General features: G+C 36.1%; 1 protein-coding gene across 6 annotated transcripts in view; it reads right to left on the reverse strand.

Moving 5' to 3' along the window:
• STXBP5 (syntaxin binding protein 5) overlaps nt 1–22,617 on the reverse strand; it is a 107,012-nt gene that overhangs the window by 61,897 nt on the left and 22,498 nt on the right. For all 6 annotated transcript variants that reach the window (XM_053937936.1, XM_053937932.1, XM_053937934.1 and 3 more), the window contains exons 3-7: nt 16,500–16,581; nt 15,608–15,708; nt 4,069–4,203; nt 2,892–2,955; nt 421–504 (exon numbers count right to left, since the gene is read on the reverse strand). In XM_053937936.1, coding sequence (XP_053793911.1) covers nt 421–504; nt 2,892–2,955; nt 4,069–4,203; nt 15,608–15,708; nt 16,500–16,581 — 466 coding nt within the window. The remainder of the gene's footprint in view (nt 1–420; nt 505–2,891; nt 2,956–4,068; nt 4,204–15,607; nt 15,709–16,499; nt 16,582–22,617) is intronic.

Genomic DNA, 22,617 nt, shown 5'->3' on the forward strand with positions numbered 1-22,617 from the left:
TGTGGTTAGAGAAATGTTGTAGTGAGACTATTTATTTAGTGGTTTCTCCCCCAGTTCCCACAATATGTGAGAGATTCCAAATTACAGAAATTGCTAAACCATCTTGTTTCAACTTAAGCCCTTAACAGAGGTGAAAGTCACATGATTAACAGAAAAAATACCTAAGAGCTTAGTGAAGAAATCCAATCCATGCCACCATTCATTATTTTATAAACTTAAACTCAGTGAAGTTATTTGGTCTGAAGTTTATTATCCAAGCCCTACTGCTCTTTTAGAGAAAATTTCCAGTACTTGCAATTTCGAAGAGACCTACTTATTGATCCACTGGGGACAGAAGCAGGAGATTAAAAAATAATAAAAGTCACTATTTGAGTACTGAATTATATCCTCAGAGTAAGTAATGCAGATGAAAAATGTTACCTCATCATGTGTATATCTGTAATCTGCCTTCTTTGACTTCAGGTCCCATAATACCACCGTCCCAGATTCAAAGCCAATCAGAAGCTGCATTAAGAAGATACATTAATTCTTTATAAGGAAAATCAAAATGATATCATTTGCAATGCCTGAGGTTCTCGTCCCAAAAGATATGCAGCATAATAGTACATATAGTAACTGCAAGTAGTTATACAAACAAAAATTAGAGGCAAAGGCTTTAATGTTAGAAAGGTTTACTTTGTAAACCTTTGTTAGAAGGGTACTTTCTACTTTATTAGAAAGGCACTTATTGTCCTCAAGTTCCAGAAAACATAATGGACATTCATACAAAATTAGAAATAAATGAAAGCATCCTTCTGAAGTTTCCTTGGAAATCACTTTGAATTGTAGAAAGATCTATATTAACCCTTGCTATGTGTATTCCACCCTGAGTGAAAATAAGAGGTGTTGAAAAGGAGAACTTCATTGTGCATTTTCCTCACTGGAATTCATTCTGCTTAAATTTGCTGGAAGAATACAATATTCCCCCTGAAGTTCTCAGTAAGAATTCATATAAAGAAACTATGTACTATGAGGTTTCTCCAGAAGTTAATCACAATTGAGATACCTGGCTGAAGGAACCACAGAAATATTATTTGTTCATAGAAAGAAAGCTAGATAAACTAAACTAGACAATTTCCCAAATAATCTTTTTGCAAGAAGCAAGTTTAAATCTTTACTGCAGGGAGTGAAGACTCAAATTGCTCATAAAAGTTGGTCTAACAAATCATTGAGTATCTAAGTGTTTTGGTCTCTTATCTTAATGGAAAAAAAAATAAATAAACAAACCATATCCAACATAAGAAAGTAGTAACAATCGAGTGCCAGACCTAGAGGTTTTGCCTGGACAGTCTTTTCAGCATGTTAAGATTTTCAAGGTGCACATTTGTCTCCAGTACAAAAATAACAGATCTCCTACAAGCTTACTAATAAAATATTTCATCTCTTTCAGTGCTATACAGCACTAAAATATAATAAATATTAGACACGTTTGATCTAGTAAAAGCGAATATTTAATTTTTCCCATTAACATTATGCATATTATTATTTTCAATTATCTTGCCTATCATATGCCATATATTATAATTTTTCTATTTTAACTCAAAACAGTAGAAAAACCACCATGATTAGAAAGCTAAAAGCATGAATAAATTTTAAAAGTGCATACATGGGTGACTTTTGCAACTACACAGGGTTTTTTTAGTAATGTATTTCTTACGAGAAATAAGAAAAGCGTAAGGTCAAGATTTCAAAACACTGATTGACAGCCTGATGAATAAAACCAGTAATTTTTAAACTTTAACTGATAATAATTAGATGAGGGATGGAATACATCAAAATAAATTGATCACTTGTATTTCCTGAAATTACAACAGCTTCATTGCATTCATATGCTAGAGTCCATAAGTCTGGAACGTGATCCAAACCTAATTCTACAGAGAAACCCATTAGTTATGCACTTACTGCAGTGAGCTCCATACTAATGAAAAAACCTCTACTCATTAAATTCTCAGCTGGACTGAAACCTCAAGTGTTTAGGATACAAGCTGATAACTAGCTAAAGCTTTCAAACCACTGCTAAGACAATAGGATCATTCCCTCCCTCCAATTTAATCTACTACTGTTGAAAAACAGAGTAGATAAAAAATATTTCTCCAGCATATGTAGAACGCTAGTAAGCAAAATGGTATGTCACAGGACAAGGACTCCTGTCTTGCAAGGGCTTCAAGAACATGCACTGTGAAACTTCTTGTTAAGATGAACAGATGATTATGTTAATACTATCTCATAAAAATGAAAATACAAGACTAATACATAGATCTTTCTCACATATTTTGCTTTACTTTTCTGAAATAACTTGTTTTTCTGTAGGCCAGTTGCATCAGCAAACAACACCTAGTGATTATAATAAATGACCCAATATGGTAGTATGAGTTAGATGTCAAATTCCACAAAACCCTGTCTCAGATTAGTTAATCTAAAGTCTAAGTACATGGTATTCTATATAAATATGCTATATAAATAAGCATTTTAAAGTTGTGAAATAACACACAAGAGTATGATAAAGTGGAATTAATTTGCATCATACTTTAAGCACTCTAGTTATGACTGATGGGTTTTTTGGTAACATCTTAATTTTTATCACCATAAGTATAAGTCTTTGCTTTTATTTCCAAAAATTTTGCTGCTAATCATTTTCATCTGTGTGTTTTCAAATGCTTCTGATAACAAGATGATTAATTCCAGTAATGTGTCCTACAGTCACACCTGTACTTTGCTTTCTGTTACTTTCAGGGCTTAAAACCTTTGTTGTTCTCATATACTTAATCCTTCCTTAAATAGCAGTGCTATCTATCCTTTAAAAAAGTCTTGCTGTGAAAATAACATATTGAAGAGTCTTTAAAATATCCTACCTTTCCTTCATCCATTGGATTGTCACTAATGTGGACAACAGGTCCTGGGTGAGATTTGGATGACCTAAAAAAGAAATATTTTCATTAAAAAAAAAATGTCCCCTACCCTAAATGGTATCTCAAAATGATTTGAAGTAATACAGATTCTGCAGATACAGACCCCAAGGAAGCAAGTTGTGACATTTCAAAATGAAGTTACTTTTACTTTTATCTTCAAGTCCATAAATAGTGTGTCTGTTTGTAGACACTTAGTTTCTGTCTTAAGGAAAGACTAATTTACTGCCTATCAACAACAACAAAAAATACCATTTGCTTTAAACATTTTATCTTAACATCTCTTGTCACAGAATTGACACTGTAGGATAACATGTTTACTTTTACACCGGAATAAGGGTTTTGACATTATCCATAAACTGCCCAAGATGGCCATTGTTACAATAATACAGAATCAACACTTTATGTGGACTTCTTGCTATTGAAGAAGACAGACTAATAAAGAGGTGTATTTGCTTCAACACCCTTTGGCAAGTGATAGACTTCATGCATTTTTGAAAGAAGATGTACTGGGAACAAAACATCAGCACAAGAAACAGCAGCATACAACTACATCTTTCCCCCACAAACCACTATACTTGTACATACAATTTTAATACTGAAAACAGGAGATGCGGTGACAATAGCTATAAAATGTATTTTGGTCTTGGAACAGACTTATTTAAATCTGCATTTCAGAAAGTCACTTCCAACTCATAATACATCAGCCCTCTTAAAAAAATGCATTATCTTTACACTTTGGTCTTTAATCCTTAACTGCAGAAGTGACATGTCTGTCCAAGTACCAGCCACACCATATTTTAATGCATATTATTTTTTCTTCTATTTTATCCCCACACATAGTGATTTTTACATCTATTTCTATACTATTTTGTCTATTTCCATGTCTATCCCAGGAACTATGATAAAATACTGCTAAAAGGCAGAAACATATATTAACGTTAGCACTTGACATGCGTGAAAATAAAAATATCTACATAACTATGTACTTTGATAGTGTATGTAGTGCAGTAAGATGAATATGGAGGCCTCTCTAGATAACAATGATATTCCTGCAACTGATGTTAACATCTGGCACATTGGTGTTGCCTCCCCTCCGCGGACAAAAATTTGTTAAACTCACAGTTCAATGGCTTTATTCCACATGATGACATAGCCTGAGAGAGTAAATGATTCCACATTGACAATGTGAATGTTTCCTCTTTCAGTGCCCACATATAGCCATTTGCTTTGGAAAGGCAGGTGACAAAATGTTATCCTGGAAGAGAAAGCCACGAAAAAGGAATTAAAGAAATGTCTCTTTGTTATCCTACATTGCAAGGTTTATGCTACCAAAAGGCAGAAATAAGGCAATAGGCAAACAGGAATATATAAGACAAGTTTGAGGTACTTTCAGACAAAGTAGAACCTTAGGCTGAATAAAAAAATAGAAAGCAAGGTATTCTAAAACTCAAAAATCATTAAAAGAATTACAGTCACCTTTAAAAATTATTGAATGTATTTGATTGCTGTTATGTCAAACTTAAAATACAATACTCCTATAGTCTATAAATCTCCCTTTGGAATCTATCTACTTTCAAGTTTTAAAGAACAAAGGATTTTAGAAGTTTTCTTATACAGATAAGGCTGATTTCAAGTAAGGAGACAGACAAAAGATATAACTCAAGAAATGTAAGTTCACATGTAATTCAAATTAATGCCTCAAGAGCAAACCTTAGAATAATCCTAAACAATTATAAAAGTAATTTTAAAAGTAGTTTAAATTTCAGGCCGCAGCTTTACTTCAATCATGTTTTAATTTTCTGCCTTTTAGTTTTTTCTTCTGCTAGAAGGGTGTACCTGCACAAGACGTACCAGCAAAGGACTCCTCTTTGACTGTAGCACAAATATTAGCATTTGAAAACCTGATTATTTGTGCACCCTTGGGTCCTGATTACTGTTGACTATTTCTTCAAGATAAGGAAATAATGTCTGTACAAACTGACAGAATGCTAACTTGAAACTGGAGTCTAGAAACTTTCTGGAAACTCTTGGAAACCATTTTAATGGAAACCATTAAAATGGAAACCATTTTAATCTGACAGGGTCTGACATTGAAAGAAATCGCCAAATTACTTAGCTATCAAACTTGGGCTTTCAGAAATGCTTTAGTGATAAGGTAAAACAATTTTTCAACAAGAATTTGTTCTGTCAGCTCTAATCCTTAGCTTCACAATTTTTTATGGTCTTGTTTTCTCCCAATTGGGTTGCTTATTGCCAAATCCATGCATCACTTCACAAGCCTGTTAAGTGTTTATGCAAAGAACAGCTTTAGATCCTTTGCATCAGATGCTGCATAGGCACACCAACTTGAGCTGAAAGGAAAAGCTAACAGCAGCAAGAGAGAAATTTCTGTGGCTAAGAGATGTTAATTTTCAGGTTTCAAAAGTTAAAACTTCTGTAGCGATACTACCTGGATTCAGAAGTGTACCATCTTGGGGTTTTTTCACTTATTTCTTCCTACTTAGAAAATGGACTTTGCTCAAGCAAATACCTCTTCTATCTGGTTTCCAACTCAATTTCTTTTACTTGAATATTTATACCAAAAGGCTGCACTTTTTCATTGATGTTTGACAGAAACAAAATACTACATACATGATTTAAAATGCCCTTCCAACTCAACTTGCAGAGAGTGTAACACATTTAACAAAGCACACTAATCTGCAATCACAGGTTGAAAACTTGTGTTTCCCCAACATTCTTAAAAAAAAAAAGCATTTTGATGGAAGCTAAATCACATACATTGATACACATTCTTCCTAGGCAGGCAGATAATGTATGCAATGATAAGCATAAACCTTCAGCACTCTGCAATACCACAGCAGCCTTTTGTGCCAGCACTCCACATGCCAGACACAGCTGGCAACCAGATCAGTTGGATCCAAAATCATGGCCTAGCAGCCAGAAAAAATAATCAGTAGCAGGGCTGTAGGCTTGTCTTGATTAGCAAGTTAATATTGTTAATTACAGTTGTCCAACACTTTGTTACAAAAACCAATCTATTTCACATCATTTAAAGTGGGCAAAAATAAAAGTTTGGCCTTCAGCTTTGACTGTTATAGCCCAAGGGTAACATTTAAAGAAGCTTCTCAATATTCTTGATTCTCTTCTTAAATATGCAGGGATATTCAATTTACTGTCACCTTTGTGCAACTGAGATTAATTTTGTCAAGAGTTAGCCAACAACAAACTGATTCCATACTAATAGTAAACGAAGAGAACAAATAGCTTCACAAAATATTTACAAACTCGAAGGCCAGAGGTTGAAAAGACTTCAAAATTGAAAGAAAGGCACATAATAGAGTTCTTAACCTTATTCTTCAAAGCATTTTACCATTCTTCTACAAACAGACTTGTGTGATTTTTCTGTAAACTAAAAAAAATATTCCTATTCCTGGATGTTTTATTTCACAGCAAAACTAGTTAAATCCAAAAGGAATGGCATGCTGATCCTGATTGAACCAACATTTCTCCCTGAATGTAGTAAATGTTACTCCATTTGCAAATAAAAAAAAAATTACTATTTTATTTTCTTAATAGAAAAACTGTATGTCTTCCAACTTTCAGAAACTCCGCTATAATTTGACTTAATGACTCATTTCAGATAAAAATTTACAGAATAATATTTCCAACATCAAAGTTCATGCACTGAGCTTCCCTTCTCACTAATTAAGGCTTCACCTTAAGCTACGTATACTTTAAACATCCTCAGAAGTGTTACAGCCCTCTTAAAAACTAAAAATCAATGAAGCTAGGACCATCTGAATGGCCTGAGCAGCCTTGTTAGCTCTGCTGAGAATTGGACTGATGATTGAAGGGATTCCAACTCCTTTTGCAGGATGGAAGCAAAAGGTTAGAGTCTTCTTGGTAGTGATGCAGTACCTGCTTATTTGACACTTGGCCACAGACAGCATTTTTTTGTTCTGAAAAATGCAGATTTTTCTTTCAGAAATCTATATTTTTGCCACAAGATTAGAATACGCTTCATCCATAATGTATTTTAAGATCAACAGAAGCAGAATTGGCCATATAATCCTCTAGCCATTTCTACAACTCGAGCAGTCTTCCCCCTCCCTCCCTGCCATTTGTGAATGGACATATACATAAAAGTGGAAAATGTAATCAATTGTTGAGAACACATCAAAAAGACAACAGACGAAAAAATTTTGTATTTTTCTTTCTTGCACACAAACCCCAACTGCCCAAAAACAATGTAGCAGTCAAAAACAGACTGCCATACTTTTCTCCTGTAGCAAGCCAATCTGCCCAGAAATACTAGCATCTATGATTTAAAATTGTCAAGTTTTGTACATCTAAAGCAACAGCCTGGGATTGTTGGTGGCAGCAGCCACAGAAAGCAGGCTTTTGCAGGCAGTTATTTCATGGCACAACAGATTCCTTATGTTGTCTCCAAGGCAATTTCAGCTCCCTCAGTAAGCATAGTACATTTTGTGAAACAGACCAATCTGTTGGTCCAGAAGACCAATAGACCAAAACAGACCAAAGTTTTAGCATAAACCAGTACAGGGCACAGCATGTCATTTCAAATATTTCACTTTCCCATATCTTCACAAAGAGAAAGATCCCTTTTAAAAAAAAAATCTTTAAGGAGATTTACTTTTTCAACATGAAATCTACAGCAAGATTTTAGTAAAAACTAACATCACCACTAAAATTAAGCACTGTTATAAAACCCCAAAGCAGTCAGGGTAGTTTTAAATTCTCCTGTAGATGTAGTTTACTGTAAGCACAAAATCTTCATCTTCACCACACACATATTTGCAAAGATGCTCCCTCTCCACCCTTCAAAAAAAAAAAAAAAAAAAAATACAAACCTAAGATTCTTCTTTCTTGCAAAATGAATTTGATAAAGTTGAACCAATAGTTCAAGAAAACAAAATTATATACAGAAAAGCAAATGACACACCCAGAGGGAAAAACAATGATAAAATATTTACTGTTTTTATACTAATTTAAATTATTTTAGGATATTGTTTATCCTAAAGTCCTAGAAATGAGAGGAGATTATTCAGTAAGTTTTTTGTTAACCTGCTGAAAGCATTCTCTTTCTTAACTGCAGACCATGTATATTTTCTGATAATCTGTCAAAGATATAAAAAAAAATCTTAATTGCTGCTGTTTTACAACATATATCAAAATAATTAATTCAGCAAGTGATAATACTCCCTACAGGAATTTAATTACAGAAATATTAAAGAACACAACCTATTAAATTAATACTTTATTCAAATAATTAGTTTTTTAAGAGGAAATATTAAGGAAAAATGGCAGGCTGCTAACTTGACTGTATTATTATGACAGCAGAAATCCTTCCAAATTAATCTTTACCTTTGCCTAGTCTACTGCACTATGAAGCATTATACATTCTTCAGAATTTTTCACTGCTTTAACGAAGCACAGTGACAAATACTTTGAAATATGACAAACACTGATAACAGGTTTTATTGTTAAGTCACTAAAATATTTCTAGTGCCTCAGGCTATCATTATAGGTCTGCAGTAACTGTAAGTACACAGCTGCTCAGATCATTATCATATAGGCAAAATAAAAGCAAAATATTAAGCTATCAAAGCTGTATTCTGCACACCTTTATCCTCAAACTTTCATGTATGAGATAGCACCACGTAAAATTCAGAAGCTGAGAAGTTTAATTCTGATGTTAGTGTGGACTCCAAATCCACAGACTCTTGTCAAAGTCCTCCATGGGCTTTAAAAGTCAAAAGCCAGTGTCAAAATGGCATTCTGATGGAAGCAAGCAGTAGCTTTGATACTGACTGCTGCAAAAGGGTCTTTTTCCACATCTCATAACTTCAATAAGCTTAGAACATCTGCCTGTACAAAAAAGGCCTCAAAGACCAGAAGGCATAAGCAGAGGAAGAAATCCTCTTCAATGTATCCCAAAAATGTTCCACCAAAAGAACATGTGGGTAAATGCAGTATATCATAGGAACTGAACCAGGTACTTAATTTCCAGTTCTATCCCTCAACAGTACTCCAAATGGTGCTTCCCCAAATCCATTGACTTGAACTGCTGCCTCTTCAGGCAGCTGAGAAGCACCTGAGTTCAGTATCTGAATTGTGGTGGACACCAGGGGTGTCAAGGTAAAGCCAAGTGTCAGAGCAAGAGACTCAACTATCTTGGGACGGCACAAAAAGTAACCAGACCATTGGAATGTCAGACACACCAAGAGTTCACTAATACATAGTGCAGGATATTTCATCATCGGTAAGAAAGTTTCAGATTTTTTGAGTGTTTAGTGTAAATTCTTTCAATACTGAAAAATTCCCTTAGTTTTCAAATCAGTTGCCTCAAAAGACATGCAGGGAGTCACAAACTCAAACTGCAGAAAAAACATGGCTATATCAGAGATGTAGCCCTACCACACAAGGCAAAAAAATTATTCCTATCACTGATGGAGAAGCCAGTCATTTAGGCAGAACTTAAAGACTACAGGTCAAATTCTGCTCAAGAATGTGGCAGATGGCCATTATATGCCTCATATCACTGTGAAAGTCAGTGTAAAAAGTATAGCTAACAGGGCAACTGAGGCAATTTAAAAACCATTTTTCCTAAATTTTAAATTTCTGAGTGACAAGACTTGGCATTTCGGTTCTGCCTCAGTGCTAAAGGCAGAAGAAGGCAGCTGATGCAACTGCAGTTCCATGAGCCACACTGAGACGTGGAACTCTGCATGCACGCATGGCCTCAAGGAAACATTTTTCAAAGCAATTTGATCCTTGTGAAAGAAACATTCACATATATAACAAATCCAGACAGCCAATATGTTAATTTTCTTCTGCTAGTTTCTTGAAACAAGATCAAATTCCTTCTGAAATTGCATGCCCTAGTGAATCACCACTGAGTTAAAATTTTAAGCTCACTAGGTAAAAGGCTTTACATGACACAATCAAGGCAAGGAGACCTGGTGATCATTGCCTCTCACTCTGAAGAAAGTCAGGTGGTGTCTATCACCACCTGCTTTCACAGGCAAGACAACCTGTACGTCCTTCTGTTATCCACAAAGTGGCAGAATTGGCCAGTTTATAAATTCAAAGTGAAAGAAAACTTCCAAGTCTGCTAAGGCACAGACTGAGTAGAAAGTTACAGTATCTAACAAGGTAACATATGTGCCAACAGAAGTTTAAAATCTTATTATTAATAAGTAAATAGAAGCGGGATTTTCCACTCTCCATAGACAGTGTTCCAAACACAATGCTAAAGCTGCTGTTTACAACAGGATAAAAAGCCAAAGGTATTTTAAGTATAATTTTGTAACTCTGAATTATGCAGTTTCATGTTGAGGAAAACTATTTAAATCCCACAGCACAGAAGCTGACATATTAAAAATTAAACTGCTGTCAAGGCATTCAGAGATCAATATGCAGAGCAGTCATACAAAACACTCAGTTCTATTTTTATGCCATTCTTGCTTTGTGACTTAGCATAAAGACAAACTTTCTTTTGGCATTAGAAGAGGGAATGTCAACTCAGGAAGGATGTAAGTCTTGGCTAATAAAACAAATTTTTCACACTTGTATACAAAGCTGGTTTGCTTTGGCTGGCAAAGGGGCCTCAAATTTGTCATCCCATGCTACTACTTCTTTTTTCAATCAAGTTAGTCTGTCACTCCACCCTCTCAAATAGGATCTGTCAAAGTCCCTGGCTTGGCCCTGACATGTTTGACTTTTCATACCTTAGATCAGCATCAAGTTTAACAGTTTCTGCATTGCAGGAAACTAAAGCCAGATTAGTTATATATGTATCTCACGACATGCTTTCAATATTTACTCTAATAAGATGTTTTAACTACACTTATTTCAGAGCTAGCCTAGTGAAACATTTATATTTACTACTGAGTTAAAGCAAGTTTGACATTAATCTTGCATTACTTGTTAACACACAACAATCTTGTGTTTCAGATACTTATACACAGATATATAGATGGCAAAGGAAATAGTGATCAACTTAAGTCATCTTAGAGAAGTGAAAACCTGAGACATTAAGTTCACACACTGAATTATGCATTCTGAAAAGAGGTAGTATTTAGACACTTTTGCATAACAAGTCAACAAACAACTGTTCCACATCATTATGCATTTTTGTCCTGGCCCCTACACACCACTTCGCACAGACAAAGAACAGTGGCCAAGCATGACATTGGTCTACCATCAATGACATCTGTCAGTAACTTCAGCTAGCTGATTTTTTAGACATCTAAAACCTCACCAATTTCTGCTTCAGAAGACTTGCTTCAAATTACTAACCATCACTGCTACAAAAGGCAGTCAGGAGCTATGAATCCATTAATGCTCAGTTTGTTATCTACAAATTCTTTACTAATATAAATGATTCAAGAGAAAGCAGCATCTTTCAGGACTCTTGGCCACTGCTTTTAAAGAAATATTTTGCTCAAATCTAAGATTGATGTAAGTTACCCAAAGACATTTTCCACATATTAGAACAAAGCCTGTAATGGCATAGAATCATATTAAAAACAATCAGCTCTTTCTCACCACTCCCTGTTCTTAAAAGTAATGAGTAGAAAAGCAAGAATTCACATCATTTTCCTGTCATATACTAGAGACTGCATTCTGAAACAATTTACAGATTTACAGATTTAAAATTCAAATTTTCAGATAAGTTTACAAAATATTTACTCACATAACAGAAGCATTTACAAACAACCTAGCTCTGGGCTTTGTATCTTAAGATGTTTAAAACACCTGAAAGTGAGGTAACAAAATTCAATTACCAACAGGATGAACAAATATGAAATCTAGAAATTGTGTTGTTAGACATCAGGCAGTAGTTCTTCCACATGACTAAAAGAAGGGAATTAGGCAGAGCTGTTAAAAGGCTGTGCCAGAAGACTACAGAATTAATTCCTGAAGTCATAGCCTTATCACTTGATTTTCGTAATTCATTTTTTTAAACACAGTTAAAGAATAGTTTTCAAAACTAAGAAAATCCTTTCATCTGGGTAACTGGTAACTGGGTAACTGCCACAGTTAGCTTTCTATGCTAAAGACAACTTTTTAGATCAAATCTAAACCTTACATATAAAGTTGTTATTTAGAAAGAAAATCTGAAGTAAAATTTGCCTGTGACAGTTTAAAGTTCAATTCCTGTTAAATAAGACACAAATACTGCTTTTTTGCAATTTCAACACACTTCCAGAGAAACTTAATCAGTTAAATAATTTTAAACCTTCACCTCAACAGAGTCCTAGAGCCAATATTGATGCCACTACAATCATTGCTTTGGTCATATAATGAGTTCCAAGATATTTAATCTCCCTTCACAAACTGACCAAGTATCATTAGAGAAGACAGTTAAAAGGCTGTGTTGTATTGCACAAAACACTTCAAATAAGTTCTGTTTGAGAAGTTAGTTATCCTTATGTCTTAATCCCTAGGTTTATAACAGCTTCATGACTTGAGAACGTAGAAGCTGAAAGGAGCTGACTTTAGTCGTGGTATGGGTTTTGGTGCTGCATGCCTCTGCCACTCAGGACACCGATTTCTCTGATCTGAGAAATGCTCATTAAGCCCCAGCCTCGATGAACTGCACTTGGACTAAACTCCCCTTGAGCTTATCAGAAACACTGTCTGCTCCCAGGAACTAACAGGTGTCTAACGAACATCTGCTTTTAACAAACAGCCTTGGATTTTTTTTTTTTTTTTTTTTTTTTTTTTTTTTTTTTTTTTTGTAATAACAACTCAAGTGGAATAATATTTTCGTTGTTGAACAGTCAAAGGAAGTTACCAACTCAAATTGGCCAAGATGGAAAATTACTACAACTAAAGCCCATTCTCTTGCTACCTTATAAACAGTGGTTCAAAGTGAGACCCTTTTGAGCTCCTGATTATAAGGGGCTAATGTGTATTAAAGCCCATTGTTTAACCAGCCTATAAACAGCAGTCCACAGTGAGATCCCTTTGAGCTCTTGATTCCCAGAACACAGGGGCTAATGTGTATGTCTCAAACACAGATAACTGGATGGTTGTGGAGCCAGCCAAGGACTGTTATTACTAACAGACAAGAACTGCTGGTAAATGCAAGGACTATTGGTATTAACACACCATGAGAAAGAAAAAGGTTTGGCTGGAGAAGGGGGGGTCAAGTGAAGATAAAGAGGCACTTTTCCTTTAGAAAGAACACAACACAGTACACTGCAGGAATGAAGTGGCAGGAAGTGGACATGGATTATAGAGTGGGATTAAAACCACCAAAGACCTCCAAAGCCCTCTGACACATTTCCAGAAAGGCCTGACAGAACGGACTGTGCATAACTAATTTACATCATGAACACTCTCCTCAACAAACTTAGTTGTTAATATACAGCATAAAATTGACCTAAGAAAACCCCATTTACTTAGGATTCATATAGCACACTGAAACTATTAGGTATAATGAATTACAAAGAACTGAGTGTTATAAAGGCCTCTATTTAGAATTCTTCAACAGTGAATTTTTTGCAGTTCAAGTTCAAATTAGAATATTCACCTGAAAATGAAATTACATATTATTTTATAAAGTTGTATTTTATAAATTAGTCAAAAGTAAACAGAATATTTGATAACACTTAACAGTCATCCAGCATGGCCTAAGTGGCTATGACAAGGTACAGATCTGGAAACCTTAAGTGTTCTGGCTACTTTTATATATTATTATAATAGATATTTTAAAAATAAAATTGCTGGAAGAATAAGCCCTTGTCTCAAGCTATGCTTACACCACTCATGGCAGCTATGGTGCTCTCATTACCTACCTTGGCAAGACCGGATTAGTAACTAAGTCAGCCACTAAAGCAACATCAATGATTGAGACTCCTTTCTACCCCCACTCAAATGTCTGTGATGGATTTTGCTACTGACATTATATTTACAGAAAAAGGATAGTTTAAAACTTTCACTTTGCTTAACCAAAGATATCCACATATCTAAAACTCTAAGCCAGCCTACAAGAGATTCACACACAATCAGAATCACCTCCTCAGGTCTCTGTTTTAAAGCATTAGTAAGAAGCCCATGTTCAAGTGTGGTTTCAGGATACAAACCCTAATTTTACACTGCCACTTAAGTAGACAATGCAAGTAAGAGAAGAGTCACTGAAAAAAAGGAAGGGAGAAGTAGGAAATTCAGTTTGGACACACTATTGTATCTCTTACACTTGGACAATCCTCATTAAATTAGTGGTTATAAATTGCATTTCCCTCCATTTGACGTCTATGCTGCATAAAGAAACACTGCCACTTCTTTGGGGCAGAAAATTTGCCTCTGTCAACAAAGCTTTCTGTTTCCTGTATAACAGATCAGAATCACAGAATTGTCTGGGCCTGAAGGGGTCATTAAAGATCACCTAGTCCAACTCACCTGCTGTGGGCAGGGACATCTTTCAGTAGATAGTTGAGCAAAACCCCATACAACCTGTTCTAGAACACTTCCAGGGATGAGGCACCCACTACTTTTCTGGGCAATCAGTTACAGTGCCTCACCACACTCACAGTCAAGGATTTCTTTCAATATCCAATCTAAATCTACCCTCTTTTACTTTAAAGTCATTACCCTTTGTCCTATTCCTACAGGCCCAGGTCAGATTTTATGCATAGTGATCATAGAAATAATTTCAAAAGGGACTTAGAATCACTTAATCCTCTATAAAAAGAAACCCCAGTAATCTGCATTAATGTTGTTCCTGATGAATTTGTTCATAACCTGCTCTTTAAAACTATAAGGTTAGCATTTCATCCACCCAACAATTTATTTAGCACTTTGCATGACACTACATTAGAAGGTATTACATAGGTATCTAACTTTTTATATTGCTATTTATTATTTAAAATGTATTACTTCCTGCCCTATTCAAAAGAAATACAAGTGACAGATTATTCTGTGTTTTTGCTAGCATCCTCTGAGCTCCCCAAACAGTCCATCTCTAATGCATACTCTTCAAAAGTAAACACAACATCCCACTGAGACTTTACATATAACGGAAAAGAAGGCATATCTCCTAAAAGGGAAGGAATACTTGCTTTTAAAACAAACAACATGTTCTTCAGAAATTTAGTCAACTGACTTTTAGAAATTTAATCTTAAATATCTCTCTCTAGCTTGCTTACAATTCTATTACTTGAGTATAAAAATTCTTAGTCAAAATACAAGTGGCTTTCAGCTACTCTGATATAAACAAGAGCTCTAACACTGCTGAATTCTGCTTTGCCATCAAGGGAGAAAAGATTCCAGGTAAAAAAATTGAACCAGATTTCCTGGTTGTCTCGTTGGTGTACACACTTTTTCTTGTTCCAAAATTCCTCAGAAGACATCCATTCAAATTATTCTGTCCCTCCACATTTTAAAGATATGAAAATTGATGTTCAGCAATGCAGCACATAAAGTGATAGAAAAGGCATCTCAGTTTAGGTCACTAGAGTGTTTTATTCACAACTACTTTGGGGCCCAACAGATTGAAACTCAAATCCAGTATAAACCCAGTTTCAAGTATAAACCAAGTTATGACTTTGTCTGCATCAGTAAGATCTGATCTTACAGTAGCATGCAATGTGGCGCTAAAGGGCGCTGCAATAATAACCAATCCCTACCGTTCCCGGTTAAATTTGAGTGAATGAAGAATAGCCGGCCTCTTCTGGCGCAAGTTCCACAGGTGTAAGGTGTCATCAGCCAAGGCACTCACAAGAGCTCCCTAGAAGAACAAAAATGTTTTAGTCAACCTGTTTTCATAGCCCTAGGAACAGCGTAGCATCACAGTGGAAATACATTATATATTTATTACCAGGATTAAAAAAATGTATAAGCATGTGCATCAGCACCACAGCACAGATAAGTCCTAAGTAGTAGGAATGAGATAAGTGATGTGGTCACATGTTGTTCAGCTCACTCATGTTTGGTTCAGTGCTATACTGAGAGGTGATGGGGAAGTAGCTTTTTCTAGTGTGTGCTCATTAGCTTCCTCATGTCCATCTCTGCAGAGAAACCAGGCAATGAACTGCTAATATCTGTGTGCTGACAAAGCTAGCAAGATCCATCTAAAAACCTGTCCCTAGCTCAAGAACAGCACTGCTGTCAGATCTCAGCTGCTACATCCCTAGAAACACACATCTGAAACTGAGGCAACATTATTCAGTTCATGTCTAAGTAACTCTATCAAAATAAAATTAACTACCTATTGAAATTTGTAGTATTATTGAAAAAGTACTTCACCACTTACAGGCATAACTTGGAATGTTCAAGGACACAAAAAGATATTCCTAGTTCTTGCTTATAGCAAAAGAGTACTCTAGTGACAAAGATATTTTCATGAGTTAGTCAAGCATTTTCCAAAACTAAAAAAATTATTTTTTTTATAATAGTTACTACAGTTTGCTATTTGTGCTACATCACTTTTATAAACTAATTTTAATGCTTGCTAAATGAAAAATTAAAGAAAATGTGCTCCACATCCTCTCTGAATTACACATAAATCATATTACTAACCTCATTAATCAGGAACTGAAGTTGGATTACTGCAGCTCCACTGTCATGTTGACAGTAGCATTCAACTCCTGGCCGACCAAAGCTGGAATTAGTACCATTAAGGAATAATTGTTGCATGTAACAAACAAAACACACAGCATAACCAACATTTTCACTTTCACTAATACCACATTCACACAGGCTAACATCCTGCTTCTAGCTAGTGCCCTCAACATATCTAACCACACAGAGCTGAATAGTTACCAAAATAGTAATTTATAAATGCCACAAAGTAACACAAAGAAATTAAAAGACCAACCTTGAAATATAAAAATTATGTGTAAGTGCTTAACTTACAGAGATTTAAGGGATTCTTCATCATGAAGAACTTGAAGAATGATGAAGCAGTTATTTTAGCAATGTTAAATATCAGGACTAGAATTAAAGGAAGTTAATCTAAATAAGCATCATAAACAAATGATTACATTTTTCAAATGCCAAAGGATCTTTTTCTCCATTTAAACATAACTTAAGGATGAAAAGAGCTGGAAAATGCAAGGCACATTAAAAAAAATCTGCTGTGACAGAGAAGATCGGTAGTCAAAATATGGAGGAATCAATGGGAAATTATGCATAATGTAAATTTTCAGGATCTCTGTATCAAGACTTCCTGGATTCACACCAGCTATGAGATAGCAAAAGCTTGCTCCTTTTCACTCTCACACATAAATCAGTCCTATCCTTCCATAACGAATACTGATGGAAGCTGCAGCAAAACAGATTCTTTCACTTCTCCATACTTAATTCATTTTTAGTTGCAAACATTCTGTATTTTAAATGTAGTTATGCCCCTGCTTCTGATAAAAAATTAAGTTCTCCAACATCTAGGAGACTGAGCAGAAATAAGAGAGGAATTAAGCAAACTGATCAGTATTTCACCATCATTGTGTACCCAGGGTTTCTGGACTATAATTTGCCAGAGCTGAACACTTCTTGCTTTAAAGAAGCGCCTTAGCTTTAGGAAGAAATTATTCCAAAGCTTTATGCAAAACAGGGAATATATGTACGATTTTTTCTCTCAGTATATGCTAAAAATTAATAAAACAGTATAATTCTCACCCATTCTGCAATTGTCATTTACTGAGAAATTGCTGAACAAAACCAAAGCAGATAATACGTACATCCTCAAAAAACACGCGCATTCAGGCTACAGACAGTTGAAAGGCTGAAAAGACTATTAGGCTACATGCAAATCAAAACTCAAACACACCTCCTGCTCAGCCTCTAAATTGGTAAAATAAGAAAGTACAACAACAGCAGGGAGAAGTCTGCTCCAACACACTGCTATATTTTAACTTTTAAACTTGAATCACATTCCTCTAGACTAATGAATCTGCATAACATCCAGCTAAGTGGTGAGATATACACTAGACAGATGTTGAATAATCCACCAAATTTAATACCAGCTTTCTTCCCCAAACAGAATTAGTAATTTAATTCTGTTCTGCCATGGAAGGACTTTAAGAGTCAGGGAGCCTCACCTGGTTTTTTGCTTTTATTTTCCATTCTTATCAATGAGTTTTTTTACAAAGACATTGCCTGTATTCCAGTCACAGTTTATAGCTTAAAAAACAAAAAGAAGTGTGGAGAGGGTGTTGTCCCCATAAACGATACCTTCCTACACAAACTCAGAATACTTTAAATGTGAAGTCATCGCTTTTACATTAACTATGGATTGACTAAACAATTTGCCAGACTGAAAAACCCTACAAGTAATAAGTTTCAGAGCTGATTGCCTTCGGCCTTGCTCGCACATCTGCATTCGCTTGAATTAATAACTATTTGCACGAGTACACAAAAACTATTTTCAAATGCTTACAGGAATTGAATTTTAAAACTTGTTTATCTTCACTGACACAGGTAGTTTTCTAAAAAAAGATTTTCCCAGCCCCTCCCTGGAACGATATTTTCCAACATAATTAAACCTTGTTTGTAAACCTGGAGTTTATTTGGAATTAAGACTCTAAAGCTACCTTGCTTCAAAATAAGAGTAATATGACCCAGAAAAACAAGTCCATAGACTGCTCAAGTTACTTCTTCCTTCAAATTCTATTCCTCAGATGCTTTCTGCAAGCACTTCTGATGCTAATATTTCTGAAAGTACTGTTATAACTAGTCAGTAAAAATTTCATTCTTAAGAATATTTCAGTGTTTCCTTAAACAAAAAATTCTTCCACATTTTCCAGGACACCTGAACCATTTTCAAGAAATCAGTAAATATGCAGCACTAGAAGTAAGATTACCCAAGTTTTAAATATTCAGAGCAAATCTCTCTTTGACAAATTAGTGCAAACCTCACATCCAGATGTGAAAATAGCTTGGCCTCTTCTATAGTGCTCGCTGTCATTAAAAATTAAAAAAAAAATAGTCCTTGCAGCTAGTCTTATTTAGTTCCTTTACTCAAGGATTATGTCATCTTCACTTTTTCACCTAGTAGCTAAAATTATTCTTCTCATCTCAAATTAATGTCATCCTCCTAACCAGCATTAATCTTCTTTTCTAAAGCAATGCAAAGCCTCCCAGTTTTGCGGGGTATGCTGAATTGAAAAAGCACGTCACAAAGGCTGACTGTAGAAGGATAATACAAGCCTGCTTCAGTACATGTGAAGCATTTCTCAACCACACAAAACAGGCAGCAGCCCAGGGAATGCAGTTTGCCCAAATCCACTGCATTTGTGTATGTGTGCTTTAGGCAAGAGAGCTCACTGTACTAAGCAGTGATCATCTACTACATCATCGTTCCCAGAACAGGCAAAAATTATAATGAATAATGACAAGATGAGCAAATGATTTAAATTTTGTAGACAGGAAAAACTCTATACCAAAGACCTTGGGTAGCTCTAGAGGAAATACTCTGCTCTGAGCAGTTTTCTAATCAAAGACCCATCCCTGCTCCTTCAATTCCAAGCAGCTTATTCTACTATTCCTGCTTCATCCCCGATTCAAAATATTGACAAATTGGATAAATTAATAGCTTCTAAACTGTACCTTTGAATATTGCTCCCATGTTCCCCACTGCCATTTGGAAATTAACCCTGGAAGACACTAGTATTTCATTGTCTTCACTGCATCTTTCTTGAGAAAACAAGAGACAACAGCTGTGCCTGAGAGAAGAAAAAGAGAACATTCTCATGTCCTAGCATTAGTGCTCATTTTCATAACTGCTAGAAGTGCAGGTAATACACAAAGAAATCACAGTATGACCTTAATATCACATAAGACTAAATTCACTTTAATTTATGAGAAAAAGCAACATTTCCTAAAGGTATTTTTTCAAACAAGCTTCAGACCTAAGCTTCCACTTCAAGCATTTCTCTTAGCAATATGCAAGTTGTCTCCTTAAAAATACTCTTTTTTAAAGTGATTACCATTATTTATAGCTTAGCTACATGGTAGCAACAGTCAGTGCACATCTACCCTTAGAAATCACATTTGATAGAGAAAATTAATTCCATAATGTTAATGAAAGTCAGAGAAAACCAATTTTTTTTTTTTTTTAATTCTTTAGTTACTCTAAGTAGACCTAGGGAGTATCAGGGACAACTTCTTGACATCTGACATACAAGACAGTCCAAAATCCATAGCTATCAATTCAACCCTTAGCATAAGGCAGTCATCAAAAAAATCACAGAATCATTTAGATTTAAAAAGACCTCTAAGTTAATAAAATCCAACCTTTGACCAATCACCACCTTACCAACTGGAGTATGGCTCTAAGTCCAGTCTTTTCCTGAACACCTCCAGGGATGACTTCACTGCCTCCCTGGGAAGCCCATTCCAATAGTTTAACAACCATTCCAAAGGTTTAATAACCTTTTCCATTATAGAATTTTTTCTGGTATTGAAACTAAACCTCCCCTGGCATAGCTTGAGGCTATGCTCTCTTGTGTTGTCATGAGTTGCCTGGGAGAAGAGGCTGACCCTCACTTGGCTACAGCCTCCTTCCAGGCAGTTATAGAGAATGGTAGAGTCTCCTAGGACCCTGAGCCTCCTTTTCTCCAAGCTAAACATACACGGCTCCCCCAGCTGCTCATCGTAGCACTTGTGCTACAGACCCTTCACCAGCCTCAATGCCCTTCTCTGGACATGCTCCAACACCTCAATGCCCTTGTAGTGAGGGGCCCAAAACTGAACACAGGATTTGATGTGTGGCCTCACCAGCGCTGAGTACAGGGGGACAGTCACTGCCCTGGCCCTGCTGGCCGCACTGCTGCTGATACAGGCCAGGATGCCATTGGCCTTCCCGGCCACACACTGGCTGATGTTCAGTTGGCTGTCAAAAAACACCCCCAGGTCCTTTCCCATTGCACAGCTTTCCAGCCACTTTTCCCCAAGCCTTCAGCATTGCACGGGGCTGTTGTGATTGAAGTGCAAGCCCTGGCACTCAGCCTTGTTGAACCTCACAGCACTGGCCTCAGTACATCGATTCAGCCTGTCCAGATTCCTCTGCAGAGCCTCCACCAGATCAACATTCCCATCCAACTTAGTGTCAACTCATTGAGGGTGCACTCGATCCCCTCATCCAGATCATGAGTAAACATATAAAACAGAACTGGCCCCAACACTGAGGCCTGAGCACTTGTGACTGAACACCAACTAAATACAACACCATTTACCACCACCCTCTAGTCTGGTCATCCAGGCAGTTTTTAACCCAGCAAAGAGTCCACCTGTCCAACCCATGGGCAGCCAGTTTCTCCAGAAGAATGCTGCGAGAAACAGAGCCAAAAGCTTTACTAAAGTCCAGCTAGACACCATCCACAGCCTTGCCCCTCATGCATGACACCCAATTTCCTAAACTCAGCACTGGCTGGGCTTGACCCCTTGGCTCCCCTTTGACTGCTATTAGATCACACTCAAGATCACCTGTTCCAGAACCTTCCTGGACAGCAAAGTCAGGCTAACAGGCTTGTAGTTCCACAGATCCTTCTTCCAGCCCTTCTTGTGGACAAGAACACCACATTGGCCAACCTCCAGTTGTCCTTCCTGGATAGCCAGGACTGATGATAAATGATGGAGAGCAGCTGTGCGAGCTCCTCTGCCAGCTCCCTCAGTACACTTAGATGAATCCTATCCAGTCCCATACACTTATGAGTGCCTAAATGGCTCAGCAGGTCACTAACTACTTCATCCTGGATTACAGGGGGTTTATTCTGCTTCCTGTCCCTGTCTTTCAGCTCAGGAGACTGGTTACCCTGAGGTATACACACACATTTATAATTTAAATTATTTTCCAAACTATCACCACACAGATATTTGCATCTTTTTTTTATTACACTGTGATAAAAAGTCTTGATAATACAGCAAAGACAGACCAGGTACCATATTTGCCACTGTTACAATAGCTCATGAGTATTAAGACAAAACTGAAACTGCAGCAGCTTTTAATATTCATTCCTAGATCCTTCTCAAAACTATAGCCGTAACACCTAACAGTCCTTAAACATTTGACAATTTTGACAAAAAAGATCATTGTCTAGAGAAAGACACAAACCACTGATTTGAATTGCATACAAAACACTAAAACTAGTAGATCACTCAATGTATTCTTATATATAGCACTCCACAGCATACAGCCCTCCAGGACTGCACAATATACCTGCATATTTTACTACAGTCAAGTATGTGTAGCAGTTTTTCACTTAATCAGACCCCAAATAATTAAAAATTATAAAAAAATAATTTTTATAACTGTATCTCACAAAATCTAATGAGTACTATTACTTTCACACACGTAACCTACAACAACCATCTCAAAGAACAATCTGTCAAGACACAGTTATTTAGCAAGAAGGAGTTATTCAAAAACTCAGAAAGTTTTTCTAGACAGTCAAACACTGTCTAGAAAATACACTTTGACCTTTCACATCCATGTACTACACATAATAATATATAATTTGTTCTTTTGGTGGCGGGGGGAGGATAAGGAGTGAGCAAGGGCAATAACAGGTACAACATTTTAAAAATTGATGTTAGATCCTATTACAAATATCATAGTAGTTTAACAGGATATAGCAAATTACTGCTGCTGTTTGCTATTGCTTTAGAACTTCCATTGAAGTGGTAACTAAACAACTGG

The sequence above is a fragment of the Vidua chalybeata genome, chromosome 3 (genome assembly GCF_026979565.1).
Source record: "Vidua chalybeata isolate OUT-0048 chromosome 3, bVidCha1 merged haplotype, whole genome shotgun sequence".
Lineage (NCBI taxonomy): Eukaryota > Metazoa > Chordata > Aves > Passeriformes > Viduidae > Vidua > Vidua chalybeata.